The sequence below is a fragment of the Pseudophryne corroboree genome, chromosome 7, assembly GCF_028390025.1.
Source record: "Pseudophryne corroboree isolate aPseCor3 chromosome 7, aPseCor3.hap2, whole genome shotgun sequence".
NCBI classification, from domain to species: Eukaryota; Metazoa; Chordata; class Amphibia; order Anura; family Myobatrachidae; genus Pseudophryne; species Pseudophryne corroboree.
The window spans coordinates 43,406,919-43,420,589 of NC_086450.1; the positions used below are offsets into that span (position 1 = coordinate 43,406,919).

The window sequence follows — 13,671 nt, forward strand, 5'->3', positions numbered from 1 at the left end:
TATGGGTGTGGTCGACCGTGACAATAAGTTGACGCAGAAAGGTCGATATGAGGGTTTTTTGTTTTTTTTTAGTTAATTTTGGTGTCATTTTCTCTGTATTAGCGTCATGTTGAGTTTTTCCATCTTGCTAAAACTTCATCCTCACAGGAGTTGCAGACAGTAACCAAAAATTATACTTTTTTTTTTTTTTTTTTTCCTTGTTCCAATTTCAATTTTGTTCCCCTTGGTCTGTTGAGCGCCGAAAGGAGTAACCTATCGAGCTTTTGCTGGAGGATGTTATAAATGAAAATTTAGCAACCATTCCATCAACTTTGTTAGCTGGGTTAAGTGGTGTGTGTTTGCTCAATTTAGTGGTAGCTGACAAGGTTTGGAACGCCTCGGAATTCCGCCGTAATAAAAGGCACGTGTTTAAGAGAAGCTATACCTTTACAGTCCCTGGAGGCGATAATTGATGGCTATCAAATTATTTCCGATAACTTTCTATTATCTACATGTACATACAATGTATCCTATATAAATAGCTCTGTGTCTCTTGGCAACTGAGTTTTAAGTACATATAAACTGTTTGTTTTCAAACCTTCTAAATTGGGTTTGTAGGACTTCCTCCCATACGTTGACATTAACCCAAGTGTAGCTAAATGTCTTTGACGGCTGTACACAAAGTGACAAGTACCATTTGCCAACAGTGATCTAGATCTCCCGGTTGGTTGTAAATAACTCCTGATTGTCATAATAAGCTTCATATAAACTTTATATGGATTGAAAGCATTTCTATAGAGAACAAAAGACTTCAAGGCTTTTTTAGAACGTTTTGATTACATTTTAAATGGTGATTTAGCATTTGCCATTAGGAGAAAAAGATATTTCGTGACCACACATCACTGAACCAGTGACAAAGATAGATAAAGGAATCTATAAATTTTGCATTTACAAGATCCTGCAACGAAGGCGTTGTAAGTTACTCTTTCTGGGCACCGCAGGTTCAAGCAGCACTGACGTTAAAGAAAATCGTAACATGGACGGAGTGTCGACAAAGGATAGGGAAGGCCAAGAGGTCGGGGAGTGGACTCCACTATCCAATGGGGGTGAGGGACGCAACAGAAAACGACCCCTGGAGGAAGGTAACAATGGCCATTCCAAGTTTCGTCCGAAGAAGAGGAAGAAAACACCCGGGCCAGTGTTACCAAAGAATGCTCTCATGCAGCTGAATGAAATAAAGCCAGGTTTGCAATATAAACTTCTCTCTCAGTCTGGACCAGTTCATGCACCGGTTTTCATTATGACCGTTGAGGTTAATGGCCAAGCCTTTGAGGGTTCAGGACAGACTAAAAAGAAAGCCAAGCTTCACGCAGCTGAAAAAGCTTTACGATCCTTCGTGCAGTTCCCCAATGCGTCAGAAGCCCACATTGCAATGGGAAGGACTCTAGCTGTAAATACGGACTTTACGTCCGACCAGGCCGACTTTCCGGACACATTGTTTAATGGATTTGAGAAGCCCGAGCAGTCTGATCATACGTTTTTCTTGGGCTCCAATGGGAATGAACTCTATAATTCTACAAGTGACTATAACATGTCATTGGCTGGGTCCTGTAATCTAATCCAGTCTCCCCTTCCAGCCCTATCTATATTCCCACCGTCCAGTGGGAAAAATCCTGTAATGATCTTAAATGAACTGCGGCCTGGTCTGAAGTATGACTTTGTCTCAGAGAGCGGAGAGAGCCACGCTAAGAACTTCGTCATGTCCGTCACTGTGGACAACCAGACGTTTGAGGGGTCTGGGAGAAATAAGAAGCTTGCTAAGGCTCGGGCGGCTCAGTCATCCCTGGCCTCGTTATTTAACATACAGTTGGACCAGACCCCCTCCAGACAACCTATTCCAAGTGAGGGGCTACAGTTGCACTTACCCCAGGTAGGATTGTTACTACATGTGTCAAATTGTATACATTTTTTGCTTGTATTATTGTCCAACACCCCTTCTCCTTATTGTAGTTCTTGTTCATTAAGCAACCAACCCATTTTGTCCCTAATAGGTTATTTTAATTTTTCATTAGAAAATCCATTAGGCTCATGTATCACTGCAGAAATCTAATATAACCATTCCCTATTTACTAAGCTGCTTTTTATGCATGCAGCACCTGGGTCACAAGGCTCGGAAGAAATAACTGGCTTCTCCAGATTATACGATATAGTTAGTGCTCTATGGTCTCTCATATTTAGGGGTATATTCAATTGAAGTCTGATCCATTCCGACATTCATTTGTCGGAATGGATCCGACAAGGGCTATTCAATGTCCTCTCAATTCGACTTTAAAAAAAAGTTGAATTGAGATGCGGGAGATGAGACGGGGGAGAGCCGCGGGCAGACTGAGAGAGCAGCGCTACAGCAGCGTAGCCGGAGGATGTGTCACAGCCGCCGCTCATGGCAGCGTCCACCCGGCTTCAGCAGGTCTCGCTTGTGGTCTCCCCGCCTCTCCTCCTCTCGGCTTCCTCATCTCAATCCGACTCTTTTTAAAGTCGGATTGAGATGGTCGAAAAGGGGGCCAAAACCGACAGCACGCATATCGGCAGCTATTCCGCCGATCCACGTGCTTTTCGACAAGTTGAATTCCTCGACCTGTCGACTAATTTGGGGTTATATTGAATAGGTCGGAACCCCTTCCGACCTAAGAAAGTCGAAAATGGCAGTCTTTTCGACAGACGGCTGCTTTCGACTTCAGTTGAATATACCCCTTAGTGTATTATATTTTGGCTTGAGAGAACAGGTATACTTCACATTGGCATGCAGACTGTCGACTTTGACGTTGATGCTGGATTTACCAGAATGTTGACCATTATGGGGGGTAAATGTTATAGGGTCTGAGTTGCCGGAAGTCCAGGTTTTCGTCCTAGAATGGCCGTATTTTGAAAGCGCCAGTCATTTTAAAAATGGAAAAACCAGGTTGTTGTGTTTTGTTTTTTTTTTTAAATTTTAAATGACTGCCACTTTAAAAATAAGCCATTCTCGGACAAAATCCCGGACATCCGTCAAGTCGGACCCTATTAAATTTAACCTGTGATGTCAACATGGTAAACATGTTGACATCATAAATGTTGGCACCTGGAAATGTCCAGGACAGAATGCCAACACTGTTAAAATGTCAAAAGTTCTGTTGCGATTAGGGTTAGGGGGTAGTTAGTGTTAGTGATATGCAACACATTGTAAACATTCACACTACGTCAGCATTTCATCAGTGTCAACATGGACAATGTTAACGGTCAACATTATGACCATGTTGGCATTATCGGTACCCCTTCCTAACCCCTTCACATACCATGTTGGCATTATCAATACCTCTTCCACACCCCTTCACATCATCATGTTCTGCATGTAGAATGATTAAGTGGGTTTCCTACAGTAAAGGAAGTTTATAGGGCAAGACTGTACGTCTTCATTATTAATAGATAAACCTGCGCTCACCGCAGCGGCATTTTATTATTATTACCAGTTATTTATATAGCTCACATATATTCCGCAGCGCTTTATGTAAACTGATGAGTACCGGTAGCAGCCGCCGTGTGTGTTTTTATAAAGTATATGAACCAGCTATTTTTATGGTCCATTATAGCGAGAGATTAATAGAGGAAACTCTCAGCACATGTAGTGGATGAGACCGTACTAAGGATGCTGTTTTCCATCTACTGCATTGTCAGAGGAATTGTCACAGGAGGAAAAGCAGCTCTTTAACCGCTCATGCGGCAGGTGCTGGAGAAGTGACCTAGATCTCTACTTGGAGGGTTTTTTCTTTTTAGGATTGTTTTGTACTTTTCAAATGCCGCTCTTAGCAGATCCGAAAATCTTATGTTGTGCGTCACTCGCTCATTCCAATAAGAGGCATTAATAAGAAGGATATAGAACAGGGACGGCGCCAGAGAAATCTAACCGCGTTCCATTCGCATTTTATACTTGAAGGTCCTGGCGGATGCGGTTTCACGTCTGGTGGTGGACAAGTTCAGCGAGCTCACGGATAACTTCACATCCCCGCATGCACGGCGAAAAGTCCTAGCTGGCGTTGTCATGACAACAGGTACATTTTAAAGTCCGGTGCAGTTATTCTTTTGTGGTCACTTTTTAAAAATCATAAACTAAACTCAGACTGTGGTGTGTTGGTCGTGCGCTCAGTGTTCTCACCGGGGGAGGGTGGTTATGAAATAACGCTGCTGATTTGTAAAATCATTTAAATATTTCAGGGATTGATGTGAAAGACGCCCAGGTCATCAGTGTGTCCACTGGGACAAAATGCATCAATGGAGAGTATATGAGTGACCGCGGCCTGGCTCTCAATGACTGCCATGCTGAGATCGTGTCTCGCAGGTCACTACTTAGGTTTCTCTACATTCAGCTTGAGTTAATGCTAAGGTGAGTGAAAGCTGTATCAACGGATAATGAAAGTACATAGCAAAATGTATATGCATAAAATGCTCTAGTAATTATTATTTCATTTTATTTCTGCGGCTCCGTAAGTGTTTCGCAGAGGCGTACATACGGCACACATTAGAACATTACAGGGAAGTAATATGAAACTTCAGCTTCCTCACATTCATTTCATACCTGTAATAATACAAAGGTTAATGTTGGGGATGTCCAGGAGCCCTTTAAGAAAATATTGGGCCTGTGTGCAGTGGTCATTAGTGGGACCCCCATGGCACTTGCCTCGGTTACTAAATACATTGTTTCGTCGTTCTCCGTTTTTCATCAGTGGCTTAGAGCTATCAGACAGCACTGACCTCTGCAGTGTCATATCAAAACAAATTAAAAAGAAGCAAGTTTTCCTGGTAGATGTAAAGGCCTTGCTCAAAAGCACAGAAAATAAGGCAAAAGATAAAATCACTAGGCCGTGCTGGAGCAGTATGGAACACAAGCCGTTCTCTTTGTTTATATCATTCATCTGACAACAGTGAAAAATGGTAGCTGCAGGGTGGGCTGCCCCGGGATCACACACCTGAATATTGTACACACCACTGAATTTTCGCTAAAAGGACCTGTGTCCTCGTCCGCTTAATAGTATTATCAGAAAGCAGTTCAGACTGAAGCGTTTGTGTGGCATCTCTTTTTAACAATTGCAATCCATTTTCACAAACGTTTGCGTCAGCAGTCCACTTGCATTGAGGTATTCAGTCTCTGGGGTATATTCAATTAGGGTCGGATCCATTCCGACATGCATTTATCGGAATGGATCCGACAACCCCTATTCAATCTCATCTCAATTCAACTTTTAAAAAGGGGGGAGACGGTGGACAGCCGCGGGCAGACGGAGGAGATCAGCGTTATAGTAGCGCTGCAGGAGGATGTCACACAGCCGCCAGACCTTACTGCAGTGTCCACCCGGCTCCAGCAAGCGTGACATCACTTGCTGGAGCCAGGTGGGTGCTGCCGTGAGCGGCGCGGCTGTGAGACATCCTGCTGCTGTGCTGTAGCGCTGCTCAACCCCCCTCTCCCCGCGGCTCCCCCCCTCTCCCTGCCCCCCCTCTTCCCCCCCCTTCCCCCCTCTTCCCCCCCCCCTCTCCCCCCCCCCCTCTTCACCCCCTCTTTCCCCCCCCTCTTCCCCCCCCCCTCTTCACCCCCTCTTTCCCCCCCCCTCTCCCCCCCCCCCCCCCCCCCCCCCCTCCCCCCACCCTCTTCCTCCCCTCTCCTCCTCTGGGTCCCACATCTCAGTCCGACATTTTTTTATGTCGGACTAAGATGGCCGGAAACGGGGCCAAATCCTGTCGAATTTGGCCCCGTTTCCCTCAAAAGTACGTGAATCGGCAGCTATACTGCCGATTCATGTACTATTCGACAAGTCTAATTCCACGACTTGTCGAATAAAAACTGCAGGGATTGAATAGGTCGAATCACTGTTCAACCTTAAAAAGTCAAACTGCCGTCTTTTCGACAGATGGCAGTTTTCGACCCTAATTGAATATACCCTTCTGATGGCTAATTATATATTTGCATATAAATGATAGCAATGTAACGGAAACGTTGATCATTTTAAGCGCGCATTTGTTATTCTAAAATGAACTTCATGTCGAATGCTATTACATGTTTCTTTCCTATAAGCTGTGTTTCCACGTATTATTCTGAAGTTTAACGCCTCTGAATGAGCAATACCTGCAAAGGGACCGCTTATTACTCTGCAGAATATACTTTAAAGCACTTTATTGCGTCACTCTCCACAGCACAAAAGAAGATCAGCAAAGATCCATATTTATGAAGTCAGAACGCGGTGGCTTTAGGCTGAAGGATAATGTCCAGTTCCATCTGTACATCAGCACGTCGCCGTGTGGGGACGCACGCATATTCTCACCACATGAAGCTGGGCAGGAAGGTAATAGAACACTCGCCCATTTCCTGTATGCTGTAGTAACACGCATGCCATTCCCTGACTTGCAGCATTACTCAAACAATTATCTCGCTTTTACAGAACAGGTACATTAAATCCCCTTCGTTATTGCTCTCTACGTGTGCTGCTGCATGCAAGAAAGTAAGGCCCAGATTTATCAAGCCTTGGAGAGTGATCAATTGCACGGTTATAAACTACCAACCTATCGGCTCCTAACTGTCATTTCTCTGACGTCCTAGTGGATGCTGCGGCTCCGTCAGGACCATGGGGATTAGCGGCTCCGCAGGAGACAGGGCACAAAAATAAAAGCTTTAGGACTAGGTGGTGTGCACTGGCTCCTCCCCCTATGACCCTCCTCCAAGCCTCAGTTAGGTTTTTGTGCCCGTCCGAGCAGGGTGCAATCTAGGTGGCTCTCCTAAAGAGCTGCTTAGAAAAAGTTATTAGGTTTTTTATTTTCAGTGAGTCCTGCTGGCAACAGGCTCACTGCAACGAGGGACTTAGGGGAGAAGAAGTGAACTCACCTGCGTGCAGGATGGATTGGCTTCTTAGGCTACTGGACACCATTAGCTCCAGAGGGATCGAACACAGGCCCAGCCATGGAGTCCGGAGCCGCGCCGCCGACCCCCTTGCAGATGCCGAAAAGTGAAGAGGTCCAGAAACCGGCGGCAGAAGACTTTTCAGTCTTCATGAGGTAGCGCACAGCACTGCAGCTGTGCGCCATTGTTGTCAGCACACTTCACACCAGCGGTCACTGAGGGTGCAGGGCGCTGGGGGGGGCGCCCTGGGCAGCAATGATAATACCTTGTTCTGGCTAAAAATACATCACATATAGCCCCTGGGGCTATATGGATGTATTTAACCCCTGCCAGGTCTCACAAACACCGGGAGAAGAGCCCGCCGAAATAGGGGGCGGGGCCTATCTCCTCAGCACACAGCGCCATTTTCCTGCACAGCTCCGCTGCGAGGAAGGCTCCCAGGACTCTCCCCTGCACTGCACTACAGAAACAGGGTAAAAAAAACAGAGAGGGGGGGCACTTTTTTGGCGATATTGATATATTAAGCTGCTATAAAGGAAACAACACTTCTGTAGGGTTGTTCCTATATATTTATAGCGCTTGGGTGTGTGCTGGCAAACTCTCCCTCTGTCTCCCCAAAGGGCTAGTGGGGTCCTGTCTTCGATAAGAGCATTCCCTGTGTGTCTGCTGTGTGTCGGTACGTGTGTCGACATGTATGAGGACGATGTTGGTGTGGAGGCGGAGCAATTGCCGGTAATGGTGATGTCACCCCCTAGGGAGTCGACACCGGAATGGATGGCTTTGTTTATGGAATTACGTGATAATGTCAGCACGTTACAAAAATCAGTTGACGACATGAGACGGCCGGCAAACCAGTTAGTACCTGTCCAGGCGTCTCAGACACCGTCGGGGGCTGTAAAACGCCCTTTACCTCAGTCGGTCGACACAGACCCAGACACGGACACCGAATCTAGTGTCGACGGTGAAGAAACAAACGTATTTTCCAGTAGGGCCACACGTTATATGATCACGGCAATGAAGGAGGCTTTGCATATCTCTGATACTGCAAGTACCACAAAAAGGGGTATTATGTGGGGTCTGAAAAAACTACCTGTAGTTTTTCCTGAATCAGAGGAATTGAATGAAGTGTGTGATGAAGCGTGGGTTAACCCCGATAGAAAACTGCTAATTTCAAAGAAGTTATTGGCATTATATCCTTTCCCGCCAGAGGTTAGGGCGCGCTGGGAAACACCCCCTAGGGTGGATAAGGCACTCACACGCTTATCAAAACAAGTGGCGTTACCGTCTCCTGAAACGGCCGCCCTCAAGGATCCAGCTGATAGGAGGCTGGAAACTACCCTGAAAAGTATATACACTCATACTGGTGTTATACTGCGACCAGCCATCGCCTCAGCATGGATGTGCAGTGCTGGGGTGGTTTGGTCGGATTCCCTGACTGAAAATATTGATACCCTGGATAGGGACAGTATTTTATTGACTATAGAGCAATTAAAGGATGCTTTTCTTTATATGCGAGATGCTCAGAGGGATATTTGCACTCTGGCATCGAGAGTAAGTGCGATGTCCATATCTGCCAGAAGAAGTTTATGGACGCGACAGTGGTCAGGTGATGCGTATTCCAAACGGCATATGGAAGTATTGCCGTATAAAGGGGAGGAATTATTTGGGGTCGGTCTATCTGATTTGGTGGCCACGGCAACAGCCGGGAAATCCACCTTTTTACCTCAGGTCCCCACCCAACAGAAAAAGACACCGTCTTTTCAGCCGCAGTCCTTTCGTTCCTATAAGAACAAGCGGGCAAAAGGACAGTCATATCTGCCCCGAGGCAAAGGAAAGGGTAAGAGAGTGCACCAAGCAGCTCCCTCCCAGGAGCAGAAGCCCTCCCCGGCTTCTGCAAAGCCCTCAGCATGACGTTGGGGCTTTACAAGCGGACTCAGGGGCGGTGGGGGGTCGACTCAAGAATTTCAGCGCACAGTGGGCTCACTCACAGGTGGACCCCTGGATCCTGCAGGTAGTATCTCAGGGTTACAGGTTGGAATTCGAGAAGTCTCCCCCTCGCCGGTTCCTAAAGTCTGCTCTGCCAACGTCTCCCTCAGACAGGGCGACGGTATTGAAAGCCATTCACAAGCTGTATTCTCAGCAGGTGATAGTCAAGGTACCCCTCCTACAACAGGGTAAGGGGTATTATTCCACACTATTTGTGGTACCGAAGCCGGACGGCTCGGTAAGACCTATTCTAAATCTGAAATCTTTGAACCTGTACATACAAAAATTCAAGTTCAAGATGGAGTCACTCAGAGCAGTGATAGCGAATCTGGAAGAAGGGGACTTTATGGTGTCTCTGGACATCAAGGATGCTTACCTGCATGTCCCAATTTGCCCTTCACATCAAGGGTACCTCAGGTTCGTGGTGCAAAACTGTCATTATCAGTTTCAGACGCTGCCGTTTGGATTGTCCACGGCACCTCGGGTCTTTACCAAGGTAATGGCCGAAATGATGTTTCTTCTGCGAAGAAAAGGCGTATTAATTATCCCTTACTTGGACGATCTCCTGATAAGGGCAAGGTCCAGAGAACAGCTGGAGGACGTAGTAGCACTAACCCAAGTAGTGCTGCAACAGCACGGGTGGATTCTGAATTTTCCAAAATCTCAATTGACCCCGACGACACGTCTGCTGTTCCTGGGAATGATTCTGGACACGGTTCAGAAAAAGGTGTTTCTTCCGGAGGAGAAAGCCAGGGAGTTATCCGAACTTGTCAGGAACCTCCTAAAACCAGGAAAAGTGTCTGTGCATCAATGCACAAGAGTCCTGGGAAAAATGGTGGCTTCTTACGAAGCGATTCCACGCACGAACTTTTCAATGGGATCTGCTGGACAAATGGTCCGGATCGCATCTGCAGATGCATCAGCGGATAACTGTCTCCACGGACAAGGATGTCTCTTCTGTGGTGGTTGCAGAGTGCTCATCTGTTAGAGGGCCGCAGATTCGGCATACAGGACTGGGTCCTGGTGACCACGGATGCCAGTCTGAGAGGCTGGGGAGCGGTCACACAGGGAAGAAACTTCCAGGGAGTGTGGTCAAGCCTGGAGATGTCTCTTCACATAAATATACTGGAGCTAAGAGCGATTTACAATGCTCTAAGCCTGGCAAAACCCCTGCTTCAGGGTCAGCCGGTGTTGATCCAGTCGGACAACATCACGGCAGTCGCCCACGTAAACAGACAGGGCGGCACAAGAAGCAGGAGGGCAATGGCAGAAGCTGCAAGGATTCTTCGCTGGGCGGAAGATCATGTGATAGCACTGTCAGCAGTGTTCATTCCGGGAGTGGACAACTGGGAAGCGGACTTCCTCAGCAGACACGATCTACACCCGGGAGAGTGGGGACTTCATCCAGAAGTCTTCCACATGATTGTGAACCGTTGGGAAAAACCAAAGGTGGATATGATGGCGTCCCGCCTCAACAAAAAACTGGACAGGTATTGCGCCAGGTCAAGAGACCCTCAGGCAATAGCTGTGGACGCTCTGGTAACACCGTGGGTGTTCCAGTCAGTGTATGTGTTTCCTCCTCTGCCTCTCATACCAAAAGTACTGAGAATTATACGGCACAGGGGAGTAAGAACGATACTCGTGGCTCCGGATTGGCCAAGAAGAACTTGGTACCCGGAACTTCAGGAGATGCTCACGGAAGATCCGTGGCCTCTACCACTAAGACGGGACCTGCTTCAGCAGGGACCGTGTCTATTCCAAGACTTACCGCGGCTGCGTTTGACGGCATGGCGGTTGAACACCGAATTCTAAGGGAAAAAGGCATTCCGGAAGAGGTCATCCCTACCCTGGTAAAAGCCAGGAAGGAGGTGACTGCACAACATTATCACCGCATTTGGAGAAAATATGTTGCGTGGTGTGAGGCCAGGAAGGCCCCGACGGAGGAATTTCAACTGGGTCGATTCCTACATTTCCTGCAAACAGGACTGTCTATGGGCCTCAAATTAGGGTCCATTAAGGTTCAAATTTCGGCCCTGTCGATTTTCTTCCAGAAAGAATTGGCTTCAGTTCCTGAAGTCCAGACTTTTGTAAAAGGAGTACTACATATACAGCCCCGGTTGTGCCCCCAGTGGCTCCGTGGGATATTAATGTAGTTTTGGATTTTCTCAAATCCCATTGGTTTGAGCCACTCAAATCGGTGGATTTGAAATATCTTACATGGAAAGTAACCATGCTACTGGCCCTGGCTTCAGCCAGGAGAGTGTCAGAATTGGCGGCTTTATCGTATAAAAGCCCATATCTGATTTTCCATTCGGACAGGGCAGAACTGCGGACGCGTCCTCAGTTTCTGCCTAAGGTGGTTTCAGCGTTTCACCTGAACCAGCCTATTGTGGTGCCTGCGGCTACTAGCGATTTGGAGGATTCCAAGTTGCTGGACGTTGTCAGGGCATTGAAAATATATATTTCAAGGACGGCTGGAGTCAGAAAATCTGACTCGCTGTTTATACTGTATGCACCCAACAAGCTGGGTGCTCCTGCTTCTAAGCAGACGATTGCTCGTTGGATTTGTAGCACAATTCAACTTGCACATTCTGTGGCAGGCCTGCCACAGCCTAAATCTATCAAGGCCCATTCCACAAGGAAGGTGGGCTCATCTTGGGCGGCTGCCCGAGGGGTCTCGGCATTACAACTCTGCCGAGCAGCTACTTGGTCGGGGGAGAACACGTTTGTAAAATTCTACAAATTTGATACCCTGGCTGAAGAGGACCTGGAGTTCTCTCATTCGGTGCTGCAGAGTCATCCGCACTCTCCCGCCCGTTTGGGAGCTTTGGTATAATCCCCATGGTCCTGACGGAGTCCCAGCATCCACTAGGACGTCAGAGAAAATAAGATTTTACTTACCGATAAATCTATTTCTCGTAGTCCGTAGTGGATGCTGGGCGCCCATCCCAAGTGCGGATTGTCTGCAATACTTGTACATAGTTATTGTTACAAAAAAATCGGGTTGTTATTGTTGTGAGCCGTCTGTTCAGAGGCTCCTACGTTTGTCATACTGTTAACTGGGTTCAGATCACAGGTTGTACGGTGTGATTGGTGTGGCTGGTATGAGTCTTACCCGGGATTCAAAATCCTTCCTTATTGTGTACGCTCGTCCGGGCACAGTATCCTAACTGAGGCTTGGAGGAGGGTCATAGGGGGAGGAGCCAGTGCACACCACCTAGTCCTAAAGCTTTTATTTTTGTGCCCTGTCTCCTGCGGAGCCGCTAATCCCCATGGTCCTGACGGAGCCGCAGCATCCACTACGGACTACGAGAAATAGATTTATCGGTAAGTAAAATCTTATTTTTTCAAACATAGCCTGTGACATGGAAGTTAGGAGCTGATTGGTTGGTACTTTATCACCGTGCTATTTATCACTCTCCAAGGCTTGATAAATCTGGGCCTAAATGTGATATTAATGTTCTCCTTAATGATTTAAATGTATTCTGTAGCAACAGGTGCTACTATAAAGTTATACATATTGGGGTATATTCAATTAGGGTCGGATCCATTCCGACATGCATTTGTTGGAATGGATCTGACAACCCCTATTCAATCCCATCTCAATTCGACTTTTTTAAAAAAGTCGAATTGAGATGAGACCTGAGAGCGGAGGAGGGGGGGGGGAGCCGCGGGCAGACGGAGGAGAGCAGCGCTGCAGAAGGATGTCTCGCAGCCGCCAGACCTCAAGGCAGTGTCCACCCTGCTCCAGAACGCATGACCTCACTTGCTGGAGCCGGGTGGACGCTGCTGTGAGCGGCACGGCTGTGACGCATCCTCCTGCAGCGCTGTGCTGATCTCCCATGTCTGCCTACGGCTCTCCCCCCTCTCCTCCTCTAAGGTCCCTCATCTCAGTCCAACATTTTTTTGTCTCAGTGAGATGGTCGGAAACGTGGCCAAATCCTGTTGAATTTGGCCCCGTTTCCCTAAAAAGTACGTGAATCGGCAGCTATACCGCCGATTCACGTACTGTTCGACAAGTCGAATTCCTCGACTTGTCGAATAAAAATAGTGGGGACCGAATAGGTCGAATCACCATTCGACCTGAAAAAGTCGAAAACTGCCGTCTTTTCGACAGATGGCAGCTTTCGACCCTAATTGAATATACCCCATTGTACATGCATGCAACATCATAACTTTTTTTTTTTAAAGCTGATGCAACTTGTCGACCAGAGTTTCCCAAACTCCAACCTTACCGACCAAGTTTTAAGAATATCTCTGCTTGAGCAGAGGTGGCTTAATTAGTACCTCAGTCAATTCCATTCAACAATCTAGACTCCAGCATGCATATCCTTAAAACCTGGACTGTCATGGCAGAGCTTGGGTAACTGCTGTAGTCTAGACCGTACAGAAGCAAGTAATCTGCGGATTCATGCCTTTTCACAATGGTAGAATTATAGTGGATGCGACTACTACGGGTACCAGCGGAGAGGCAGGCCCTGAAATGATATGTGTTCCCTTCATTAAGGCCTCCCCGTTTCTCCGAGATCTCACCCTGGTCTTATGACAGTAAGCTTTTGCTTTTGTACGGTCCAGAGGTTGTGTTGGCTTTCTAGAAGTGAAGATGTAGCATGCCGGCACAATTTCTCTGTTAGTACATGTCGTTACGCTTTTCAGCAAGTACTTGTCAGGGAGGCTAGAGTCTCTTTGCCAGGGCACTTCCTGATTTTTGCTGTGTAGATACATAGAACGTGACGGCTATGGTGGCCAATACCGGGATCGGCGGGATCCCGGAATTTAGGGCCAAA

General features: G+C 47.2%; 1 protein-coding gene across 6 annotated transcripts in view; it reads left to right on the forward strand.

Annotated features, from left to right (window-relative positions):
• Positions 1–13,671, forward strand: part of ADARB1 (adenosine deaminase RNA specific B1) — a 230,471-nt gene that overhangs the window by 202,016 nt on the left and 14,784 nt on the right. For 3 of the 6 annotated variants that reach the window (XM_063933087.1, XM_063933088.1, XM_063933086.1), the window contains 4 exons: positions 981–1,909; positions 3,950–4,064; positions 4,228–4,396; positions 6,199–6,347. In XM_063933087.1, coding sequence (XP_063789157.1) covers positions 981–1,909; positions 3,950–4,064; positions 4,228–4,396; positions 6,199–6,347 — 1,362 coding nt within the window. Of the gene's footprint in view, positions 1–236; positions 1,910–3,949; positions 4,065–4,227; positions 4,397–6,198; positions 6,348–13,671 lie in introns of all 6 variants that reach the window. The other 3 variants (XM_063933089.1, XM_063933090.1, XM_063933091.1) reach the window with 3 other exon arrangements.